The 22,682-nt window shown below is 59.0% G+C and overlaps 10 protein-coding genes across 10 annotated transcripts; 6 read left to right on the top strand and 4 right to left on the bottom strand.

Moving 5' to 3' along the window:
* Nucleotides 1–366: 366 nt before the first annotated feature.
* On the top strand, nucleotides 367–1,410 carry CcaverHIS019_0309490 (uncharacterized protein; the record flags this gene model as incomplete). The annotated part of the gene is made up of 2 exons (XM_060599451.1): nucleotides 367–778; nucleotides 836–1,410. 2 exons carry the CDS (start codon nucleotides 367–369, stop codon nucleotides 1,408–1,410), a joined length of 987 nt encoding a protein of 328 aa, XP_060456144.1.
* Nucleotides 1,411–2,722: 1,312 nt separating this feature from the next.
* CcaverHIS019_0309480 (uncharacterized protein) lies at nucleotides 2,723–3,139 on the bottom strand (the record flags this gene model as incomplete). Its single annotated transcript, XM_060599450.1, has 1 exon — nucleotides 2,723–3,139. One exon carries the CDS (start codon nucleotides 3,137–3,139, stop codon nucleotides 2,723–2,725), a length of 417 nt encoding a protein of 138 aa, XP_060456143.1.
* A 985-nt stretch (nucleotides 3,140–4,124) lies between these two features.
* On the top strand, nucleotides 4,125–6,643 carry SEC23 (uncharacterized protein; the record flags this gene model as incomplete). The annotated part of the gene is made up of 3 exons (XM_060599449.1): nucleotides 4,125–4,290; nucleotides 4,355–4,526; nucleotides 4,564–6,643. The coding sequence occupies 3 exons, from the start codon at nucleotides 4,125–4,127 to the stop codon at nucleotides 6,641–6,643; spliced, it is 2,418 nt and encodes an 805-aa protein (XP_060456142.1).
* Nucleotides 6,644–6,793: 150 nt separating this feature from the next.
* On the bottom strand, nucleotides 6,794–7,352 carry CcaverHIS019_0309460 (uncharacterized protein; the record flags this gene model as incomplete). Its single annotated transcript, XM_060599448.1, has 2 exons — nucleotides 6,794–7,081; nucleotides 7,125–7,352. The coding sequence occupies 2 exons, from the start codon at nucleotides 7,350–7,352 to the stop codon at nucleotides 6,794–6,796; spliced, it is 516 nt and encodes a 171-aa protein (XP_060456141.1).
* A 3,322-nt stretch (nucleotides 7,353–10,674) lies between these two features.
* CcaverHIS019_0309450 (uncharacterized protein) lies at nucleotides 10,675–11,858 on the top strand (the record flags this gene model as incomplete). The annotated part of the gene is made up of 3 exons (XM_060599447.1): nucleotides 10,675–10,968; nucleotides 11,008–11,139; nucleotides 11,331–11,858. 3 exons carry the CDS (start codon nucleotides 10,675–10,677, stop codon nucleotides 11,856–11,858), a joined length of 954 nt encoding a protein of 317 aa, XP_060456140.1.
* A 782-nt stretch (nucleotides 11,859–12,640) lies between these two features.
* On the top strand, nucleotides 12,641–13,944 carry CcaverHIS019_0309440 (uncharacterized protein; the record flags this gene model as incomplete). The annotated part of the gene is made up of 2 exons (XM_060599446.1): nucleotides 12,641–12,985; nucleotides 13,018–13,944. 2 exons carry the CDS (start codon nucleotides 12,641–12,643, stop codon nucleotides 13,942–13,944), a joined length of 1,272 nt encoding a protein of 423 aa, XP_060456139.1.
* Nucleotides 13,945–14,250: 306 nt separating this feature from the next.
* Nucleotides 14,251–15,913, bottom strand: SEC61 (uncharacterized protein; the record flags this gene model as incomplete). Its single annotated transcript, XM_060599445.1, has 4 exons — nucleotides 14,251–14,258; nucleotides 14,329–15,399; nucleotides 15,432–15,779; nucleotides 15,904–15,913. 4 exons carry the CDS (start codon nucleotides 15,911–15,913, stop codon nucleotides 14,251–14,253), a joined length of 1,437 nt encoding a protein of 478 aa, XP_060456138.1.
* A 382-nt stretch (nucleotides 15,914–16,295) lies between these two features.
* Nucleotides 16,296–19,651, top strand: DUS3 (uncharacterized protein; the record flags this gene model as incomplete). Its single annotated transcript, XM_060599443.1, has 11 exons — nucleotides 16,296–16,381; nucleotides 16,415–17,006; nucleotides 17,041–17,373; nucleotides 17,408–17,690; nucleotides 17,722–17,784; nucleotides 17,816–17,835; nucleotides 17,872–17,955; nucleotides 17,991–18,287; nucleotides 18,319–18,628; nucleotides 18,889–19,149; nucleotides 19,209–19,651. 11 exons carry the CDS (start codon nucleotides 16,296–16,298, stop codon nucleotides 19,649–19,651), a joined length of 2,772 nt encoding a protein of 923 aa, XP_060456137.1.
* An 84-nt stretch (nucleotides 19,652–19,735) lies between these two features.
* smd1 (uncharacterized protein) lies at nucleotides 19,736–20,327 on the bottom strand (the record flags this gene model as incomplete). The annotated part of the gene is made up of 3 exons (XM_060599442.1): nucleotides 19,736–20,025; nucleotides 20,157–20,233; nucleotides 20,314–20,327. The coding sequence occupies 3 exons, from the start codon at nucleotides 20,325–20,327 to the stop codon at nucleotides 19,736–19,738; spliced, it is 381 nt and encodes a 126-aa protein (XP_060456136.1).
* Nucleotides 20,328–21,070: 743 nt separating this feature from the next.
* On the top strand, nucleotides 21,071–22,305 carry CcaverHIS019_0309400 (uncharacterized protein; the record flags this gene model as incomplete). The annotated part of the gene is made up of 6 exons (XM_060599441.1): nucleotides 21,071–21,204; nucleotides 21,254–21,348; nucleotides 21,397–21,475; nucleotides 21,510–21,618; nucleotides 21,654–21,829; nucleotides 21,876–22,305. 6 exons carry the CDS (start codon nucleotides 21,071–21,073, stop codon nucleotides 22,303–22,305), a joined length of 1,023 nt encoding a protein of 340 aa, XP_060456135.1.
* Between the last annotated feature and the right edge of the window lie 377 nt (nucleotides 22,306–22,682).

The raw sequence follows: 22,682 nt of genomic DNA, 5'->3' as shown, positions 1-22,682 counted from the left end.
CATCATCAGCCATCAACCCACACATCACCAAATCCGCTTTCGCCGACTTGCCACCAACGGGCACCACTGGGCCGACCAGGACCGGACCCGTCTGGCCGCCGCAGGTACTGTATATGACAACGCAATGTCCAGCTGACCTCTGGCCAGTCAGCTGCTACATTCAGATTACATGTACCTGCATTACTGTCCTGACGCCGGGCGACCGACAGCCGTGATGCCTAATATCAACGCCTCGGCCGGTTTGTTGTTGACGGAGTGTTGCAGCCAGCGTGGGCAATGCAAAGCAGGCCCGACATCGGGAAATGCGCTTTATAAGACCGGCTGTGGAGACGTCGAGTCATACCCTCCCCAATCCGCCAACCCACCATGACCATCACCCAGTACACTCTCCAAGACTTGCACCTCACAGGCTCCGTGGGTGACCTGGAGCCGGACCAGACGGCGTGGCTTCCTTCATTTCCCGCATCGACGCCAGACGACGTGCTCCGGAATCAGCTCGAAACCAAGGGTGTTGTGCACATCAAGGGCGTGATGCCCCGCGAGTTTGTGCTGGACGCCCGCGCAAAGTTCTTCACACACATGGCACCAACAGGCATGCTAAAGGAAGGTTCGGCACCTGTTGATGGCATATGGCGAGGCGGTGACGCAGACGGAAACGACTACGTTGGTCCCGCGAGCGCGAGCCTCGTCCAACTCTCAGAAACAGCCGAAAACAACCTCCAGCGCGGATGGGACGTCCCACGACAGCCGTGGTCCCCCGAATTCTGCGGAAACCAGTGTACGTCTCATCTTCTGGCTAGTCTCATCTTCTGGCTAGTCTCGCCGCTGATCCCAGATATCCGGGGCATGGTCTCGCGCTTACAACCCGACTGGGCGGATCCCTTCATCTTCAAGCGTCAGATCTGGCGCACCAACTTCCCCCACGCGCGCGGTCAGAGCATCGGCGTGCATTACGACCATATTTTCTTACGCCACGGCCCGCCAACCGCACTGACCGCCTGGGTGCCGGTTGGAGACTGCACGCCACTACAGGGTGGCTTGATCTACCTCGAAGACAGTGTGGCGATTGGACGTGCGATCGAGGATGACTTTACGGCGCGTGCGCGCGCCGCAGGGTTCAGCGAGGACGAGGAGCGGTGGGCGTTCAACGCACACATGGACTCGACCGGGGTGCTGTGCCGCGATCCTGGATCATTCGCGCGCGAGCACGGTAACCACCGATGGCTGATCGGCAACTATGAGGCTGGCGATGTCGTTTTCCACTCGCCGCTCATGGTCCACGCCGCGAGCCAGAATGTCGACCCCAATGACCATATCCGCCTGTCGTGTGATCTGCGCTACGGCGACCGGGCGGGGTCGTACGACCCCCGCTGGAACGCCGACATCCATCGCGAAAACGACGGGCTGTAATGTCCTGTACGTGTAAAGGAATGGACAATGTGATCAGTAGACAGTAAAGTGTTATCGACGTCATCTTACAGAGTTGTGTGGAATGCAATGGGAATGTCAATGTTCGTGGGGCATTCTTGGCACCGGGCGTTTGGGAGTGTGATATGCCGCAGTTCTGCCTTGTGGATGAAACGGACACGTTTCATCGTTATCGCAACGGCATTCCGCCGTGGATATCAGCATCGCAGCATCACAAAATCCCAACACCGCCATTCCATACACATCTCCGCCTGCGGTCGCCGAGGTTGCGCAGCAGAGCGGGACGGCGCAGTGGAGTGTAGAAACAGAGGAGAGCAACATGACAGCCTGGGTCATTGGCTGATCTGCCAATCTATCCGATCTTGAAGAGATGATAGATGACACCATCGCACTCAATCTCGGCTCGGGCCCTTATGTCCGCATTCTTATGCAACTGGAGCTAGGAGCTGAAGCACTTAATATTTCATTTTCATCTGGCCACCATGCTCATCCCCACTTTAGCACTGATTCCCTCTACTCTAGAGGGATGGTGGTGTCTATTGACGGAGGAAAGGTGTCGCTCGTGAGTGAGAGTCTGCCCTTCAACCAGACGCTTAGCGAGAGCCAAGACAACTTTGACAGCGTGAGCAGTACCTGGATCGCCGAATGAGTTAGCTGGAATGGGGCAACCCAAGTCGCAAGATAGGAGGTGTTGGTTGCTCAGACCGATACGGACGGCGGCCCGAAGGAGAGCGTCGGGAACGCAACCAAGGCCGGCTTCGAGACAAAGATCTCCGTTGGCGCTGAGGGATTCTTCTAGGCCCGTGCGCGTGATGCCAGCGGTAATGTCATCAGCACGTCGGCGTTCGTTGGCGCCAACGGCACACAGGGGAAGGCGCCCATCGCGTCGCCGGTGGGTCCCCGGGATGGTGGAACGTTGCACGACAGCTCTGCTGCGGAGCGTGCTGGCGTCTCCTGTGCTGTGGTAGCTTGCGCCGTGGTTATGGCCAACGGATTCTAATCTAGTCTTGTGTAATCACAGCTCATGAATTTATATGTACATTGCCACTCATCATAACATACAGTACATTAACAAATACATCTCACGATTATACTGTAATTGAAACGCAAGATTGCAGGTATATAGCATGGCAGGCAAGAATCCTGGGGCACTGGGATTCTCGCGTGTGGATTCGCGTCTCCCCCTTAGTCCAAACTGATCACCTTTAAACTTTCACGGCGACTCTGGCCAACTGGTGATTCAGAAGACATGTCGATCTCCTCCTCGGCCGATCGAGAGCGCAAGTTGCGCTGCCTACTCAATGCCGTTTTGCTTCGCTGCCGACTTGGACGCCTTGTCCTTGTCCTTGTCCTCCCCAATGCGCCCCGCGCGTTCAGCCGCCTCGCTCTGCGCCATTTCTGCAGCTACTTTGCCCATAGTTGTCGATACAATGCGACGCTGTCCGGTCTCATCCAAGCGCCAGACACGGCAATGGCAAGGGTTACCGTCGCTATCCACATGGTTTGCTTCGTCGTGCTCCGTTCTATGGGCCTCGGTCTTGATTTTCTTCTCGTCATCCGCCTCCTCGAGTGCCGGGTAGGCAAGCACCAGCGTAGGTTTGATGCGGTAAGTCGCAGCCGACGGGCGTGTGGCGGGCTGAGGACGGGTGGCCTGGCGGAGAGTCGTGAGGATTGGGGTGGGGCGACGGGTGGAGGAGCGAATGGGTGCCATACTGCTTCTTACAGTATGAGGTTTCGGATGTGCGCGGTAAATCTTTTCTTCACGGGGCGAGACGGTGGATGAGTTAGATGAGGAAAAAATGTGCCGCAGCTTATAAGTGCCGCGAAAGGAGACACGGGTACAGCGATGGACATATTGCCATGGCTTGAATCGAGTCGTGTGTCTTGTTAGCTGGTTTGCAAACCCTCGGCCGTCGGGTTGTGCACAGCCCTTCCTAATCAGGAAGAGATATAGAATTGGGAAGAGAAACATCCAAGACGGTCGCTCGCGCTCGCAACTTTTGGGCTAGTAGCCTTTGTGATGAATGAATGCGCTGCGCCACCATGCCGGATTTCCATTCTGTCGTGAACAAATTCAAAATCAATGTCTCATGAATTGTGCCGCAATGGCCGCGAGAGTTAGGTGCAGTTCCAAATGGATTCAATTGTTCTGAGAGTGAGTATGAATGCCGCCGGAGTGAGTGGCGTATGGTAAGAAGTCGACAAGATGGACGGAAGGGAGTTCTTGCCACACCAGTATCCATGTTCGGATCCGCTTTGCCGACAAGAGCGATAATCACGGGCTCTGCATGACGGAGTGACAACGGGATTGTGCCCCAGTAAATGCGTGCCTCACAGACGTTCGTCACCTTGTGGCATTGCACCTCCCACTGCCGATCTGGGCAGGTTGGGTTGGCTCACCCCATCTGCAGGGCACGAGCAACTGGCGCCGCTCTTCGTACTCCGCCGTCCACCAAATCCTTGGATGAACAGCTTATCCCAAACTTTGGGAAAAAGTCGAATACTTTGAGTCGGATGGACAACGGGTGCCCCCTTTCTACTCTGGGTCTGATATTTCCTGCTGGTAGCAAGAGTTCTGAGGGGCGCAAAAGTCTACTCGCGGCTGCGGGTCGAACATGCGCTACGGTATCGGCTGTTTGACATCCGGTCGAGGAACGACGCCTTATTGAACGAATTTGGTCCCGCTCTCGGTGACGATGTGCCAACGCGGCCCTCAACAGCACCACGCGAACTCGCTGCCCAACTCGACTCTCCACGTCAAAGAGCAACCCGTCCTCGACTCTGCTCAACCCTCCCTCATCGACTACGGCAGACCGAGCACCATGAGCGGCGCCAACTTTGAGGACATTGAGGACCGCGATGGTGAGCAGGCTTTTTCGCGCGCGCTCGGGGCACCGCCGTGCGATGGACCATCCGCTTACCCCAGGCGTGCGGTTCTCGTGGAACGCATGGCCGTCGAGCCGCATCGAGGCGACGCGCACGGTCGTGCCCATCTCGGCGCTGTACACCCCTCTTAAAGAGCGCGATGACCTGCCGCCCGTCATGTACGAGCCCGTGACGTGCAAGGCGCCATGCAAGGCCATCCTCAACCCCTACTGGTAGGGCGCAACGTGCAGAGTGTGGCGCTTACACAAGCCAAATCGACGTGCGCGGCAAGATGTGGATCTGCCCGTTCTGTCTGCAGCGCAACCCGTTCCCCCCGCACTACAAGGACATTTCGCAGACAAACCTCCCACCCGAGGTCACACCAAAGTACTCGACTATCGAGTACACTCTGTCCCGCCCTGCGCCCGTTCCCCCCATCTTCCTCTACGTTGTTGACACGTGTCTGGAGGAGGACGAGCTGAACGCGCTGCGCGAGACGCTCGTCGTGTCGCTGAGCCTGCTGCCCCCGAACGCGCTTGTTGGCCTCATCACGTTCGGCACCATGGCTATGGTGCACGAGCTCGCGTACGCCGACTGCCCCAAATCGTTCGTGTTCCGCGGTACCAAGGAGTACCAGCCCAAGCAGATTGCCGACATGCTGGGCCTCAACCCATCGAACCGCCCGATGCAGCCTGTGCGGCCGGGCGGCCCTATGCCGGCTCCCGCGGCGAGCAAGTTCCTCATGTCCGCCCAGGCGTGTGAGTTCCAGCTCACCAGCATCCTCGAGAATTTGCAGCGCGACCCGTGGCCCGTGACAGACCGTCAGCGCCCGCAGCGCTGCACCGGCGTCGCGCTCAGCGTTGCGACTGCGATTCTTGAGAACGCGTTCCCGAACACGGGCGCGCGTATCATGCTCTTCGCGGGTGGTCCTGCCACCGAGGGGCCAGGCATGGTCGTCACGACTGAGCTGCGCGAGCCCATCCGCTCGCATCACGACATTGAGCGCGACTCGGTCAAGCACTTTAAGCGCGCGACCAAGTTCTACGAGAGTCTGAGCAAGCGGGCGTCGACGAGCGGCCACGCGGTCGACATATACGCGGGCTGTCTGGACCAGGTCGGTCTGCTCGAGATGAAGTCGCTGTCGAACGCGACCAACGGCTTCATGGTCATTTCCGACTCATTCATGACCGCCATCTTCAAGCAGAGCTTCCTGCGCACTTTTGCAAAGGACGACAGCGGCTTCCTCAAGATGGGCTTCAACGGCACGTTTGACATCCAGACCACCAAGGAGCTCAAGGTCTCGGGCGTCATTGGACATGTCATCAGCGCGAACAAGAAGTCGCCCTGCGTCGGTGAGACCGAGATCGGCATTGGCCAGACGTCGGCCTGGAAGATATGCTCTCTCACGCCCACGACGTCGCTGGCATGCTACTTTGAGGTCGTCACGCCAGCTGGACAGCCGCTGCAGCCCAACCACATGGGCCTCATCCAGTTTGTCACCCACTACCAGCACGCGTCGGGGCAGTACCGCCTGCGCGTGACGACCGTGGCGCGGACGTTCCACGAGGGCGGGCACCCGAACATTGCCGCGCAGTTCGACCAGGAGGCGGCGGCTGTACTCATGGCGCGCATCGCCGTGTTCAAGGCCGAGATCGACGATGCCCCCGACGTCCTCCGCTGGCTGGACCGAATGCTCATCCGCTTGTGCCAGAAGTTTGCCGACTACCGCAAGGAGGACCCCGCCAGCTTCCAGCTGTCGCCCAACTTCAGCATTTACCCGCAGTTCATGTTCCACCTGCGTCGTTCGCAGTTCCTGCAGGTGTTCAACAACTCGCCCGACGAGACGGCCTTTTACCGGCACGTGCTGAACGACGCCGACGTCAACAACTCGCTCATCATGATCCAGCCCACGCTCATGTCGTACACGTTTGACCAGGAGCCGCACCCGGTTCTCCTGGACTCGGTGTCGATCAGACCCGACGTCATCCTGCTCCTTGACACGTTCTTCCACATCCTCATCTTCCACGGCGAGACGATCGCCCAGTGGCGCAACGCCAACTACCAGGAGCAGGAGGACTATGCCAACTTCAAGGAGCTGCTCGAGGCACCCATCTCGGACGCGCAGGAGCTGCTCGAGGACCGCCTCCCTATCCCCCGTTACGTCGTGTGCGACCAGGGCGGGTCGCAGGCGCGTTTCCTCCTCTCCAAGCTCAACCCGAGCACGACACACACTTCGGGCATGGGCTATGGCCAGCAGGCGCCGGGGCAGGCGATCTTCACCGACGATGTTAGCCTCCAGGTGTTTATGGAGCACCTCAAGCGTCTCGCCGTGGGTGCCTCGACTAGCTAGGTGATAGATATTGTAATATGCATCGTGGATTGGCCGAAGTAGGTGGCGATTGTGGATCATGAGCTCGCCAGGCTCGGGCTTGGGCTCGTCAGTGATCCAAACCCGTCCTTGTCCCGCCTTGCTCTCCCTCAGAAGTGATGTGTACATGCTCTATGCCTTGGTTGCCTCGCCCTCAACTGGCTCTGCCGGTCCCGAGACGGCCTTGTTCTCCTTGGGTGCCTTTGTCTTGGGGCCAAACTCGGTGCTCAGCGCGTGGAACCAGTTCCTGCGCGCGTCCTGAATAAGCGCCGCGCGGTCATTGACGCCCAGCTCGGCATACGCCTTGCTCCACGCCTTGCGGCCCGCGATACCGAGATGCTTTGCCGGCTTTGGCGCAAACGGCGGCATCTTGGCCGCGTTCTGTGCGAGCGGCGTGTGTGCTGCGACATAGGGTTTGAGCTGGTATTAGCAACGAGTATCTCTCCTCTTTTCCCCCACTCACGCTGGTCTTTTCCAACGCCTCAATTCCAGGCCCGACATAGTATCGCACCTCGTCATCCAAGACACGGTACTTTGCCTTGCCATCCACGACATGTTTCCCCGGCGGGCCAGTGCGGTGTCCTCCGCCGGGGACGAACGACTGGCGCGTGCCCTTGTAAAAGTCCTTGTTGGCGCGCTTGGTCGTGAGCGGAAGGCGGGATGCGCCGCGGAGGGAGCTTGTTGGCCTCATTGTTGGTGGATAGATGATGAGCTCTGGCGGCGAGCTCGACGAAAGAAAGTCGGAGATTTGGCGCGCCGATTTTGAATAAGGAGGCACAAAGATTGGCCAAGCGCCTATCTCAGAGGAGCACGTGGGGTGGACTGTCGGGCGGCCTGCCCCACTCTCATTCTCGCACATCCGCTTGGTCCAGCGTTGTTCGGCTCTGTCATTAATGCCGCCGCCATCATCCAGACTCGACGACACAACCACGACCTTGAAAAGCGGTGCATTGGAACGTCGGACGTCGAGAATGTCCATAACACGTCTATGCAGGCGTGGACTGTAGCTGTAGGGTGTCTGGTTCTGCTGTACACGTAGGATGGTGGACGCTTAACGTGGCACCCACCGTCGACGCTTGCGACACATGAGCACAGCTCATCTGCACTCGACGTGTCGAGTCTCACGTCCCGCAGGAACCATCGCAACGACATTTGCCACGCCTCTCGTCCCAACAACCCCACCCTCCCTACCCCCTCCCACCCCTCACCCAAGCCCTCACCCAACCCCACACTTCCACCCCACACTCCGACCCCACACTCCAACCCCTTACACTCCGGCGTCTCGGAGTGTCTCTTGGACGCGAGTGGCTGTCTTCCCACCACTCTGTCCCGATATTTACGGCGCCATAGTCATTCCTCGTCGATCAGGCGTACGTGAAGTGTTCCAGGCCAGCAGCGGGACATTTACAGTTCACAGTGAACAGTCGGTTTCACCTCTCACTGTGAAGCCCAAAACAAATCATGTTTTAGGCCAACTCGGCCCGGTCGCGATGGCGACGGGGCTTCGGGCCGCCGTTGGCCGTTGTAACTAGCTATGCAGTTCCAACGGGATCAGCTGATCCAGCTGATCCAGTTGCCTCCGATTCCTCGGTTCCTTGGTTCCTCGGTTCCTTATCCCCTCGTCCCGTCGTCCCCCTCAACGACGGTAGAGCGGAGCACGTAGGAATGTTGGATTCGTGCGTCACTCGCTTGGTTGCCTAGTAGTCCAGACATGAAAGGCACGGCCTGGCCGAGGCTTGGCTATGGGCTATACGAGGCGTGAGGCATGATCTATTTGAGCAGCATAGCAAGTTCATGCTGTTCATGCGAAATGACATTCATGCGCGGTCGAGATCGAGGTCAAGTCCAATTCTGGAACTGGAGCCATGGTATATAGTACGCTGCCGAGGAGGGCACCGTCGCCCGCCGACCGTCGGCGTGGCTTGAAGCCATCATACTCCGGCATGTGAGGCTGGTGCGGATCGCTGCGGCGTTCATACGCTTTGTTAGCGGTAAGCGAGACTGTGACCCCGGAAATGGAAATACACCAAGGTTTCGCCTTAATACATTATCCTTTAATATTGCAAGTATTCTAATTCAGACCCTGCGCCTCCTTGACGCTACTTTGGCCGCTTCTACAGTCATTACAGTAACTACTTGCCCATGTTATACTGGAAAAGCTCCTGCCCGTGCCTCGACACAGGTTCACTGGAGTCAGAACCAGGGCCGCTGGTCCCGCTCCCAATTGAATCTCCGAACTCATGTAGCATCTCCCGCTTAGCCCGCTTGGCCCCCCCCGCCCCCCTAGTCCGCCCCACCCATCCGAATGGCCAAGCCGCGGGCGCCTTTTGACACGGCGCAAAAAAAGCTTGGCTTTGCTTGACCCGTCTTCCCGCCATCGTCGCGCAGCACGGGCGGGCATGGGCATGATATGGCCAGATGCAATTCAACCCAGCCTTGTAAGAATGATCAAGGACAGGCTATGCAGATGAAGGGATTTCGCGATCAGATTTGGCACTGTGGTTCCGAGGACAGATTGGTCGCGTGAAAAAATAGCAACGGATGACATAGGCCCAAGTTTGGTAAGAGGGTGTAAGAGCCCCAGATGTGTAGCCCCAGGGACTTGTGCGTGTTGGGCTGATGGACTGATGGGATTTATCAGAATGGCCTGCCGATCGGCATGTAGAGTCCAGATCAGGCCATTGGGGGGCCAGAGCGCACGAACATGGGGGTGGGAGGATTCCGAAATTCCAACGGCATTCACGGGCACGCTGGCACGTAAGTCCTCATGACTCTTTCACTGAGGATCGGAAGAATCACCTATTCATCAGGGAAAGGGTGATTTCTTATTGGCCATATCCAGCTTGTTACAACCCCCCGCCCTTGAACCTCCACCGGCCAGCTTGCAGCTTGTAGGGGCGTAGTTGGAGCACAAGTCATAGCTCAGGGGATCAGGGGGATGTCGCGACCCGCTGGCAGAGTTGTAGGCGAGTGATTGAGGCACACTCGCCGCTTTTCATCTTTAGAGCTATAGAATCAGGTCACCAGAGCATGAGAGCAGACCAAGAGTCCAGATTCCAGTCGTCCCTGTTTTTCAGGGGATCAAGGATACAATCGTGCCAACTTGATGCAATAGACCCTGACTAGTTGGCTCGGACGTGGCCGGATACGCGGTCTGGCCATCAAAGTCTGGACTCTGTATTCAAGCAAGCTACCAAGAAGACTAGGCCGAGACATACACGCCCAGGCCAAAGCCCACAGCCGTCATGGCACGGCACGGCACACGCAGACAAACCCCAACAAGGCATAAGGGCGCGAGGTGACCAGCACGACGACAAGATTGAATCCTGGAAACGGATGGCCATGGTCCATGGCCCATAGCCCAGAGCCCAGAGTGGGAGGAAAGAGGAACTCCGCTCCATGTTGCCGCCCCGCTCATCCAGATACTCATTTCGTCCAACCTTGGCCATTCCTCTGGCCCTAGGGTTTGCCTTGGTCCTTGGTCCTTGGTTCTTTCCTTCCTCCTTACTCCTTACTCTTGCTTCTCTTGCTCCTACGAGCCTCGAGGCCGGGCCTTTGACTAGACTCTCATTGACCCCATCGCTCAACAACCCTCGTACCGTATCCCCCCTTGTCTCATTGCCCAAGCCAGACAAGCCAGACAGGCCCATTCCAGTTGACAACAGCCCAACAAACTACCTACCATCACCTGCACACAACTACCATCACCTTCCTCTCCAACTCCCACACTCCATCTTATTCCACCGATCCACCTCCTCCTTCCCCATCTCTTCTCCGTCCTCCACCTCATCTCCCCTCCTCCTCCTCATCTCCATCTTCCTTCCCGCCATCCTCCGTCGCCATTCTTTCCGCGTCGCCGGCGCTATCATAAACCCACCCGCCCGCCATTCAGGCCAACAGCCCTCCCACAGCCCCCTTGCCGCCCATACCCCCCGGAGCCGCACAAAAGTGACCGTCTCAACGGCAGCCGCAACCAACGAACGGCTAGATTTGTCGTTCCAAGCCCTCGGGCTATGCCCGTCGCGCAGTTCTCGTCCGTACCACACACCGCAGGCGGTGGTTCCTCCGTTCTCGCATCGGTTTCCTCGGCGCCAGCAGCCCTCCCTAACCAATCCACACCTCTTCGTCCTCTCATCCTTTCGCCAGACCCAACCCTCGAGATCGAGAACGTACTCCACCCCCCGTCCCCGACAATGAGCGCCTCGTCCGGCGCACCCAGCACGCCCTGGTCCTCTCGATTCTTTTTCGACGTCGACGCCGCCCCTGGCCTCTCCCCATCACTTTCGCCAGGCTTCAGCCGTTGCACTGTGAGTCTTGACATTTATTCCGTAGCTGACATTTTTCAGTCTGAACCACCGTCCATGATGCCTGAAATGGGGGTGAGGCGCCGCCAGCGATCGCGGAGCGCGTCGCGGACTCCATCGTCGCCACCGTCCGGAGGTGGCCGAGGCGCTGATCTCAAGTCGCTGCCTGTCACTGTGAGTCGCAACAAAAGGGAGGCAAGGGCCCAAGTTCGGGACCAGCGGACCGCTGCTTGGCTGCGCTTGGCCTCCACTTGGCAGGAATGGGGAATTTGGACCCGAGCTGGGGAGCGAAGTTCTCGACTTCCCTGGCTCGGTTCGATCTCGCATCACGCCATGACCTTTGATTGTACGTCACTGACCCACAGCCCAAGGTTGCGTCACCTGCGCAGATCAACATTGGCCCTGCTGGTCCCAACGACGACGTGCATCTCGCGTCTGAGCCAGCCTTGCCATGCCGCCCTCAACCCGGACCGGTGCGGCACCGGGCCGAGCGCCGCGCACTGCTCCCGCACACCATGTCGAGCGACGCTCTCGGTCTGCGAAACAAGCACGGTGCAGTGCCTCTCGACTCGGCGCCCGTCACTCCCGACGAGCGAATGCACGGCGAGCTCTACCAACCGACTTCGGTCCAGTCGGCGTGGTCCAACTGCTACGGGTCGGCTGCGTGGATGAGCACTCAGTACTCGGACCTGTTCCTGCTCGAGCCCCACGAGTATGACAGCATCACGGACGGCGAGCTGGTGCGCCTCTTTGACCGCGGTGTCATTGACGGACGTGTGCTCGAGCAAATAGTCGACGCGAGCATCCGCATCCAGCGCGCCGTCACTGACGCCGACCGCGCCGTGAGCATCAAAACGCGTCGCGCCATGATCCGCCACGCGCTCGAGGACTGAACATACCGCACCGCATAGAACGCATCTGTACGCATCGCATCAACGACTACCAACCACATCATGTACCGGCCCCGACCCGCCACACCTAGCCTAGTGCCTAGGGTGGATACCGGCAGGCCGCCTAATGTCTGTTACGACACGACCCATCTAGTTGTCTCATAATGTACCACTGCCATGCATGGACAATTCATTACGCCGAGGTGCAGTGGCCGAGGCCGAGCGTCTGCTGGTGTTTTCTCTGCTCTCTGTCCAACCTAGCGTCCTCGCAAACCTTGACTGGTCTTGTACCCTGCGACCACCCTGTCACTGTATTGTGATGCTCGATCAGTGATCGATTCACGCAGCCAATTGCCACTCACCAAATCGACACTGCTGATACGCTACGGCGAGCTGAGACTGTCTTAGTTTTATCTCACTTGAATCGTGAATGGTGAATGGGTGACTACCCGGCTCCATAGCCGATCAATAGACCCGACAGGCTTGTCTCAGCCACTCAGGCGCCCCACTCTGCACGCCTACTGAGCGGGACTCGGGGATGGTGCCGTGCCTGGCTGACTCTACGTGACTTGCCACCAACCTGCCTAGCACTGTTCATCAACATCAGATCCGACTCTATCAACCAGCATCCATCAACATCCACCAACAGCCACCAGCCAGCATCCACCAACATCGACCAACATTTATCAACAGCCACCCACATCCACCAACATCCATCAACATCCACCAACAGCCACCAACCAGCATCCATCAACCAACATCCACCGACCAGCATCCCCGACACGATGGACCCAGCCTCAACCTCGGCCGTGCCGGCCGGCGCACAGCCGCCGCGCCCACGTCGACCGCCGTCCAGGTCGCCATCCAAGCAACCTCTCCCACCCGCATCCAAGCCATCTCCCCCCCCACCCAGCCGCACCCTCAAGCAATCTCCCCCGCCACCCAGCCGCACCCTCAAACAGCCGATGACGTTGCGCGTCACCGAGGCGTCTGAAGCTGAGGCGGGGGCGGGAGACAAGGCCGAGCTCCGGAGAGCATTCGAGAAGCGCGTCCAGTATGCGCGCCGGGCTGAGAAATGGGCCGACCGCGCTATGGAACAGGTGTTGGATCGCGACACGTTTGTCAAGGCTGTGAGTTTCCTCTCTATCCAGCCTAACACCAGCTCTCATACCTCCACTGCGCATCGTATCTCGAAGTACAACACGAGCGCCACCTCAATGGTCTGTGCGCGTACACGCCCTGCGGCCGAGGCCCCGCCGCCGCGTATCGGAGCGGCAAGCGATTCGTCGTCTCAACCGCATCACGCACCATTACCGAGAAGGACGGTAATGACGACCAGGCGTTCTGCGGCCGGAAATGTGCTGCTCGGTCATGGTATGTTCTGCAACAATTGGGGACGGCTGCCGCCTGGCTAGGCCCAGGTGAAAAGGTCACCTTGTTGGAGGAGAAGGAGGATAACGGAGAGGTGGTGTGGGGCGGCAAGAAGGGAGATGTGATGAGTTGGGTCAAGCGAGAAGAGGAGAAGAAGAAGAGAGAGGAGGAGGAAGAGGAGGAGGAGAAGAAGGAGGAGACGGGAGTGGGCGCACTCCTCGCGGGGCTGACAATTGTCGAGCGCGCAACGCCCAAGACGCCACCAGCGGCGCCTCGACTTAATGTTCCCAGCCTCCCTGTCCTACCGGGTGTCCCAGTGGCCGTTAGCGGATCAGGCCAACTGGCTGGCCTCCCACTCCCCCTTCCCGGTGGGGAGGTGCAGGTGTCCTCGCCTCTGTTCTCGAAGAACTCGTCTCTGTTATCGAAAGAGGAGCTCGCGAACAGTGCCGCCGTGTCGCGTCGCGCTGGCTCGTCCCTCCTCTCCACTGAACACGCGGGCCTCGCTACGAGCGTGATCAATGCGTCGCGCAAGATGGCCGTCGTTGAGCCCAGCGACGACAGCGAAGAGGAAGAGGAGGAGTGGGCCAAGGCTATGGGGTGGGGATCTGGGCCCGAGGTCGACGCGCTTTTCGCCGTTGCCGCCGAGTCGCGCAAGTTGATGCAGGACAGCGAGGGCACAGCGGAGCAAAGCACACCAGCCGCGGCATCTGGTCAGTAGATACGAGTAGGAGACGCATGTAGACCACCACAACACACCACATTTGTATATCGCGCTCAATGCCACACGCTTGCATGGATATGACAAGAATAGGATAGATGCGAGTCGGCCAAACTGCGGCCAGACTTTTGGCTCCTGCCACGCCTCCCTTCTCTCTCGCGCTCCATCTGCAGTGTTCTGCAATCGCTTCTTCCTCCTTCTAGCTTCCTACGATGGGTGGTTTAGTGTTTGTGGTTTGTATTTGGGGGCTGCTGGCGGGCCTGGCTCGGCCGCCAGCGGATGCTGGTGAGCAGCATGCGGACGCGCTTAGAAGACTGATGTCAGCTTACAGCAGAGGGAGACAAAGCTGGCACCATGTCGAATTTGTGCTCTAGCTCTACTCACGCATGTCCTGGAGACCGGCAGCGTCCATGCCAGCGTTCTCCTTTACGCCGAGCTCAAAGTAGCCGTAGATGATGGTAACGGCCATGAGGATACCGGTGCCCGAGCCGAGGGCTCCGAGCATGTCGGCACCGAACGAGAGGAGACCAAGGACAGCACCGCCAAACGCGGCGGCGGTGGGGATGACGCGCTTGAGCTCCTTGTAGATCGAGGCGTCGCGGTGCCCAGCGAGCGTCATGCTCTGGTCCTTGAGCTGCTTGGCGACGTCGCGCGGGCCCGAGCCCGAGACCTCGATCCACGTCTTGGAGAACATAGCGCAGGCAGTGACAATGAAGGTGAGGTAGACGACAGTGTGGAAGGGGTCGATGAGGGCCTCCTTGAGGCTGTGAGGCGCCGACATGTAGTAAGAGATGCCCGAGATGGCCTCGAGCTGGGTGCTCTCCTCGACGGGCTCCCAGACGCCGAGGAGGCGAACAAAGAGGTTGTCGGGGAAACGGTCATAGAGCATACGCGAGACAAGGTAGACGTTCGAGGTGAGCGCCGACTCGAGCATAATGGGCATGTTGGAGGTGTAGAACAGCTTGATGGGGTAAGTGCCGCGCTGGCCGCGCATCTTGGAGCTCTTGATGGGGATCTCGACGCGGAAGCCCTGGAGGTAGATGACGGCGGCGAAGACAATGACGGTCGCAATAACGTTCATCATGTTCGGCAGGCGCTCGCGGTAGAAGGCCTCCTTGAGTGCGCGGGTCTTGTTGTTCATCGTGAAGACGAGGTGGAAGAGAGCGACGATAGCGCCCTCAAACTCGGGCCCATGGCCCGTGTTGACCGTGTTGGGGCTGAAGCACTTCCAGATGATTGACTCGCAAGTGTTGGTGGCGATGAAGAGAGAGATACCCGAGCCAAGACCGTAGCCCTTGGTGAGGAGCTCGTCGAGGAGGATGACAATGAGCGACGCAGCAACGAGCTGAAGGATGAGGAGGAGACAGACACCAGCGCCGAGGCTCGAGGGAGCACCGTACAGGCCGGTGAGGACGTAGACGGTAGCCTGGCCAAGGGCGATAATAAGGGCAAAGACTGGGTAAGCGCAATCAGTGTGGGGAGCGTACGCTTCTGACCAGCGCTGAAGAGGGCGCGGTCGTCCTTGAGGCTGTAGTCGACCTCGATGAGCTGTGCGCCGGCGAGCAGCTGCATGATCATGCCCGAGGTAACAACGGGAGTGACACCGAGCTCCATGAGCGTGCCACGGTTACTGGCCATGATGACACGCATCCAGTAGAGCGGGTCGGCCGAGTCGCTTGACATGATGCCGTACAGCGGCACCTGGGCGCACACGAGGAAGATGAGGAGTGTAGTGGCCGTCCACAGAATCTTGTGCTGGAAAGTGACCTTGCGCTCAGGAGCAGTAACCTCTGGGAGGATGCTCATGAACGGGCGGACGAGCTCGAGGAGTCGGACTAGTGTTAGACATGAGGCATGAGGCATGAGGTAGGTGAGATGGGCGCGTGCGCTGCGTGTTGGGTGGGGTCTAGAGTACAGAGGCGCGTTACGGCGTGCGTCGCTGTACCGAGAGCTACTCACAACTACCCATCTTGGCGAGTTTCCACGGGAGTCAGTAGCCGTGCCGGGAAAAAGGGAGAAGAAAGGACGGTGAGTGAAGATGGATGGATGGATGGAAAAGAACAGAACACGATGTTGAGCAAGCAACAGTCGACATTGAGCGGCATCCACGGTGGCAGTCTACCTTCTACCTTCCTCCCTCCCTTGCTCCCTATTCAAGCAGCCAGTACGACACGCTGGCAATTTCAGGGAATGAAACTGACAGCTCAACAGGCCCACCGCGTTTGGTCAATATACATAACAACACGTGGCATTAAAGTTCCGTCCCAGTTGTCGCCCGCATTGAGGCCCCGCTTTCAAAATATGTCCAGCCTCCACTCTGGTGACTCTTGTTACTCTCCACCCCCCTCACAATGACAGACACCGACATCAAGGTCCCAAAGCCAATCGACGACCGCGACCGCGGAAGGATGGCCGGAATCGCGCCGGTCAAGGCCGAGTGAGCTGTACCGACTTGCCAAGCTGACAGCAGGTACCTCATCCCTGCCGACACGACCATCCTCGTTCGCTCGGCGCCAGACGACGACGCAGCCGAGGCGGCCAAGGACTGCCGCTCCGGCGGCGACGAGAAGCGCCAGAAGACCAAGGGCGGGTGGAAGGCGCGCACCAAGGGCCAGAAACCGTTGCTCACGGGCGAGCGTTCTGTGCGCATGTGCAGCGGATGGGAGAAGACGGGCAAGTGTCCTTTCGGCGACCAGTGCAAGTACGCGCATTCATGGGACGCGTACTTTGCCGTCAAGCCGGTGGATATCCACTACGTCCGGGGTACATTATCCGATGAGGTGACTGAGCGGGTGGTGGGAGGTGAGGATCCGATCGGCACCAAAATCGACCTCGCCACAACGTGCCCGGTCTTCGCCGAGCTCGGGTACTGCACCTTTGGGTGGCGGTGTCGTTTCCTCGGTGGACATGTTAAGCGGGCTGAGGGAGAGGAGGACAACTTGACCCGCGTTGGGGGTTGGGAGCTCCTCGGCTTCCCGGACATGGAGGGAAGTCGGGAGGGTCGAAACGCCGAGGTCAACTGGGCCAAGATTGACGTGCTGTCCTCGCTACAGAAGAGCAAGGTTAGCTCAACATTTGGATCAAACTAACATGCAGTACGAGTACGAGTTCTCGCCAAAGTACCTTGCGGTAGTAGAGCCCAACAAGACGTTTGGGCGTAAGCCGAAGAAGCAGCCCAAAAAGAAGAGGGGGCCGGTTAACGAAGAGGACGCGATGAACGGGGAGGCAGAGGTGACCGTCCAAGCGCCCACAGAGGAGGAGGCGATGAACGAGGAGGAGGCAGCCAACGGCGAGGCAAACGGCGAACAGAAGGGCTTCGTCCCCGGCCAAGCCGAGGCGATGGACGTGCCACTCCGGCCCGAGGAGAAGCGCCGCCTGAACTGGGACAACGGGCTGTACCTCGCCCCGCTGACAACTGTCGGCAACCTCGTGAGTTTCAGTCAAGGAAGAGAATTGATGACAGCCATTCCGCCGCGTGTGTACCGACTACGGCGCGACGATTACTATCTCGGAGATGGCGCTCGCGGAGCAGATTGTGCAGGGCAAGAATGAGGAGTGGGCACTGGTGCGCCGGCATGAGAGCGAGAAGATGTTTGGTGTGCAGCTCGCCGGTGGATGGCCGAACCGCATGGTACCTGCTGCCGAGGTGCTTGCGCGCGAACTCGGGCCCAGCGGCATCGACTTTGTGGACATCAACATGGGGTGTCCCATCGACCTGCTCTTCAAGCAGGGCGCGGGGAGTGCCTGTGAGTTGGCACCGAGAAGGAGCTCACGCAGTGATGGACAACGCCAGGCGGCTCGGCAAGATCTGCGTCGGGATGAACCGTGCTCTCGGAGAGAGTGAGTTCCCGCGCGAGTTAGCTGACCCCAGTCCCGCTTACTGTTAAATTCGTACGCCAAATCGGCAGACTGACGCGCTGACAACAGCGCACTGGCGTTGCGAACAACCACCCGATCGCTCACAAGCTCATTCCGCGCTTCGCGAACGAGTGGGGCGCAAGTGCCATGACCGTGGGTCCCCCAACTCCCTCAAGTGCTGACATCAGCTGCACGGCCGCTCGCGTCAGCAGCGATACACCAAGCTCGCGGATTGGGCATACATTCGGAAGTGTGTGGACGTGTTGCGCGAGAGCACGGCGGACGCTGGCCTCCCCCCCATCCCAATCTTCGGGAACGGCGACTGCTACTCGGCCCAGAGCTACTGGGAGGAGAAGGAGGCGAGTGGTGTCGACGGCGTGATGGTCGCCCGCGGTGCGCTCATCAAGCCTTGGCTGTTCACGGAGATTGCCGAGCGGCGCGAGTGGGACATCTCGGCCACCGAGAGGCTGGAGGGCATTCGCAAGGTACGCTACTTGATTAGGCCCGCTAACGCAGTTCGCCGAGTACGGTCTGTCGCACTGGGGCGCAGACACACAGGGCGTCAACACGACGCGCCGGTTCCTGTGCGAGGCGCTCAGCTTCCAGAGCCGCTACATCCCGATCGGGCTGCTCGAGCGCTTGCCACCCATGCTCAACGAGCGGCCACCTGCGTATCGGGGACGCAACGAGCTGGAAACGCTGCTCGGTTCGAGCTTTGTTGGCGACTGGGTCAAGATCTCGGAGATGTTCCTCGGCCCGGCTGGCGACGACTTCAACTTCCAGCCAAAGCACAAGAGTAATGCTTATGGTAGTGAAGAGGCGCAGGGTTAGCATGTGCCTGTGCCTGTTGGGTTGATCACCGCAATTGGTCAGCGCTCTACTGCATATAGATAGATCGGATGCATAACACATTCACCGAGATAACGAGTGAGTATGTTGTGGGTTAGTATGAGGAGTACAGTCTACAATGTTGGCCCGAACGCGACAACTCAACAGACCCCAACATCCTGCCTATCGGCAATCACCGAACCCCGTCACCGCTGAAATATCCTGACATCAGTCGTCCGTGGTACCGTCTACTATCAGTTATCAGGACACAGGGCCGCTGGCCGCGACCCGGCGAGCTCACCCTCAACCCCGACAGGGAGGCTGATGTACGCCAGTTCGGTTCGCTCGGACTTATCAACCTCCATGGCAAGACGGTTGAGATGCTGGGTTATGGGCATATTGAGGGCGGGGCAGCGAGATTGCTCCATGCTTTTGGGTGTCAGATCCTCGCAGCTAATACGGCGAGCAAGAAGTCCGGATGCCATGGGTATATCATTCCGGGAAAGGGAGATGTTGAGGGTGAGTCTCTCTATCTAGAGATTGAAAGAGGGAAGAGGTGAAAGAGGAGCTGACCTCAGGCGACATCCCGACCGCTTGGTACTCGACTCAAGACCCGTCGTCGTTCAAGACTTTCCTTTCGCGCTCTGACATCCTGGTCGGGTCGCTCCCATCTACGCCTGCTACACGAGGGATGCTCACTCGCGAACACCTCGCTCAGCTTCCCCCTCGCGCGCTGTTCATCAACGTCAGGCCCGGCGACCTCGTGTTCTCTGACGCCATCCTCGCCGCCCTCGACGCAGAGAACGGTCTCTTCGGCGCCGGGCTTGACGTCACGGACCCCGAGCCGCTGCCGGCTGGGCATGCGCTCTTCACCCACCCGCGGGCTGTGATCACGCCGCACTCGAGCGCTGACGTCGAGGGGTACTATGACGCTGGCGGCGAGTTACGTGTCGAGAACATTGAGAACATGCGCCGCGGAGGAACGCCATACAACGTCGTCGACCCCGTAAAGGGCTACTAGAGCTGCGTCAACGTTGTAGATTAGTCAATCATACAGCCATGGAATACATGCAGACAGCGCCTGCTCTAACTAACCGCACTACACCTAGAAGCCGCGCCCACGTCCACGCCCACGAGGCGGCCCACCACGCCCACGACCCCCCCGAGGACCACCACGCCCACGGGCGGCAGCCGCTCCTTCCTTGCGCTTCTTGGCACGAGGAGCGTCGTCAACCAGCAGAGTGTCGAGAGGAAGCGAGTCCGGGAGGATGTAGTACCGCACGTTGTTACCACGGATCGCAATGCTGTCGAGGTGCACGTTGGGCGTGCCGGGAGGCTGGTTGCGCGTCGTGAGCTTGACACTCTTCAGGTGCGTGTTCATCTGCGGGTCGACGGCTGAGGTCAGCGCCGATCAGCGGAAAAAGGTGGAACGATAAGAGGGGGATATCTGCTGTTCCGAGCAAGACGATGAGCAGACGCCGCGACCAAGGACTTGCTCCCCTCCTATGCCCCTAAACGGTACGCACAAGTGATGGTGCCATGGAGGACTGTCCCGTTCTTGAGCTCGATCGTGACCGTCTCGTTGTTGAGCTTCATCAAGAACCTGGCGTCAGCAATCAAAGCATTGGTCAGCTCGGCGAATGCTACGACACCTAGTGCGTGTACGCTCGCCAACACACTCACCTGACGAGCTTCATTTTGGAGTCGGAGTCGGATGCGGCCCGGCTGTGTGGTTAGATGTTGTTGATGGTGACGAACGCGAAGTAGGCGGCGAACTCGGTATCCGGTGATATGCGGAGTTTGAGAGTGTGGCAAGTTGGACAACGCGTCTGGGTGGTAGGTACTGGGTGGCGTCTCTGGCTCGGCTCGGATTGTTTCCCTGAATGTCTGGATGGAGGGTTGAGAGAAGGAAAGGTCTGGCTAGTAAGTGTACTCGCTCGTCATCACTTCCTCTTTGCTCATCATCATCATCTTCCCCTCATTCACCCTTCCACCCCGCCATCCCTCTACTTACCCTCGGCCCTTCCCATCTTCTCCTAACTCATACCTCTCGTTCACCTCCACCTGTTGTCCACGACCGCGTCCACGATACCCGCAAAGCAACCTCACACGCAACACCCAACTTTACCCACGTCTACGCGATCTGCGGCCATCTGACGCTCAACCCACGTCGAACATCACACTGCCATCTTGCTCACCCACCGCCCACATCCTCGTGACATAGATAGGGCTGCGCCCCACCTACTCTTGTAACAGCATCTCGGCTCATCACTCGGTCCGCTCCACATCAACCCATTCACCCAACAGCATCTGCGTGTCCGCACTCAGCCTTCCCCACATCTACACACTACCTGCATCGTAGAACACGCTCTCCGAGCTCTTAATATAGCCTTCCCCTCCGCCCGTGCGCTCTTCCGCTCTCGCTCCCACATCGTCCATTATGGCTGGATTCGGCAATGGCTTCTCTAACGGCAATGGCGGCCACACCAACCACCCCGCTGCCCAGCAGGCGCCCCCGGTGAAGGTCCAACCCCTCCTGTGTTCTGGCCATACCCGACCTGTCGTCCACCTCCAGTTCTCCAACATGCAAGTTAACCCTTTGCAGGAGATTACCTGACACCAGACTCCAGGACGGCACATATCTGCTCATCTCGGCATGCAAGGACGGCAACCCCATGTTACGGTCCTGGTTGGGTGACTGGATCGGCACCTTCATCGGTATGTTGCGCCCCGAGGGCGTGGCGTCACGGCTCCACTAACACGCAGGCCACAAGGGCGCTGTCTGGTCGACTAAGATTTCCCTTGACACCTCGCGCGCGGCAACTGGGTCCGCCGACTTCTCGGCGTGAGTCGCATGTTTCTACCGGATCTGACCGCAGAAAAATCTGGGACACGAACACTGGCGAAGCCCTCCACAGCTTCTCGCACAACCACATTGTGCGCACTGTCGCGCTCAACCCTCAGATTCAGCCCCAGTACCTCCTGACTGTGAGCATGTCCCAACGGACGGTTGCTGACCCCAGGGTGGCAACGAGAAGAAGATCCGCTTGTTCGACCTCAACCGCACGGATGCCCAGCCCCTAATCCTCGGCAGCAACCCTGACGGTCTCTCCTGTTCAGGTGTCGTGCGGAGTATTGTTTGGGACGAGGGCCAGGGCGGCGCCGTCGGTGTCAGCGCCGCCGAGGACGGCAAGGTCCGGTGCGTACAGCTGCGTTGCGTCGTGTGGGATGCAGCTGACATACAGCTGGTGGGACCTGCGCACCCTCTCGCAGATCGACGAGGTCGACGTCGGTGTGCCCATCTCGTCGATGGAGCTCGCCCACGGCGGCGGCACGCTCTCTGTCGCTGCTGGCAAGAGTGTGCACTTCCTCGATGTCATGCGCCAGCACCCCCCGGTGTCGATCCAGATGCCGCATGAGGTGACATCCGCGTCGCTCCATCCTTTCATGCGCGACCGCTTTGTCGCCGGCTCATCTGCCGACCCCTGGGTCCGTGTCTACGACCTCGACTCGGGTGCCGAGCGCGAGGTGTACAAGGGCCACCACGGCCCTGTGCTCTGTGCGTCGTACTCTCCTGACGGCGAAGTCTACGCGTCAGGCAGCGAAGACGGCACGATCCGCCTCTGGCAGACGACGCCTGGCAAGTCGTATGGCCTCTGGCAGACGCAGGAGTAGAGACGGGTGGCTTGGGGATGTGAGAGGCAACCTGATAGATAACGGCGGAGGTTGATTGAGGGGATTGACGGGAGGAGTGGAAGGCAGTGTGTGACTGCTTGTACTCGAGATATATGCACCGTGGGTGCTACAATGGATATTGCTCAATTGCCACCTCACCAATTGACTAGATGTGCCTAGAGTACTGTCGCGTTCACACAACTTTGGCCCCTGTCTCTCTTGTAAACCCATTGTTTCATCATTCACATCATTCACATCTTACAGATCTTACAGATCTTAAACATTTCTCATCAACCCATATCGACAATACCATTCTTGTAACCCTCGTATCGACACACCGGCGTGTTGATAAGAGTGTTCCAAGCCGTGCGACAGAA

Source organism: Cutaneotrichosporon cavernicola (genome assembly GCF_030864355.1).
Source record: "Cutaneotrichosporon cavernicola HIS019 DNA, chromosome: 3".
Classification (NCBI taxonomy): Eukaryota; Fungi; Basidiomycota; class Tremellomycetes; order Trichosporonales; family Trichosporonaceae; genus Cutaneotrichosporon; species Cutaneotrichosporon cavernicola.
The sequence above is the reverse complement of the archived record's forward strand: the minus strand, read 5'-3'. Positions and strand labels throughout refer to the sequence as shown.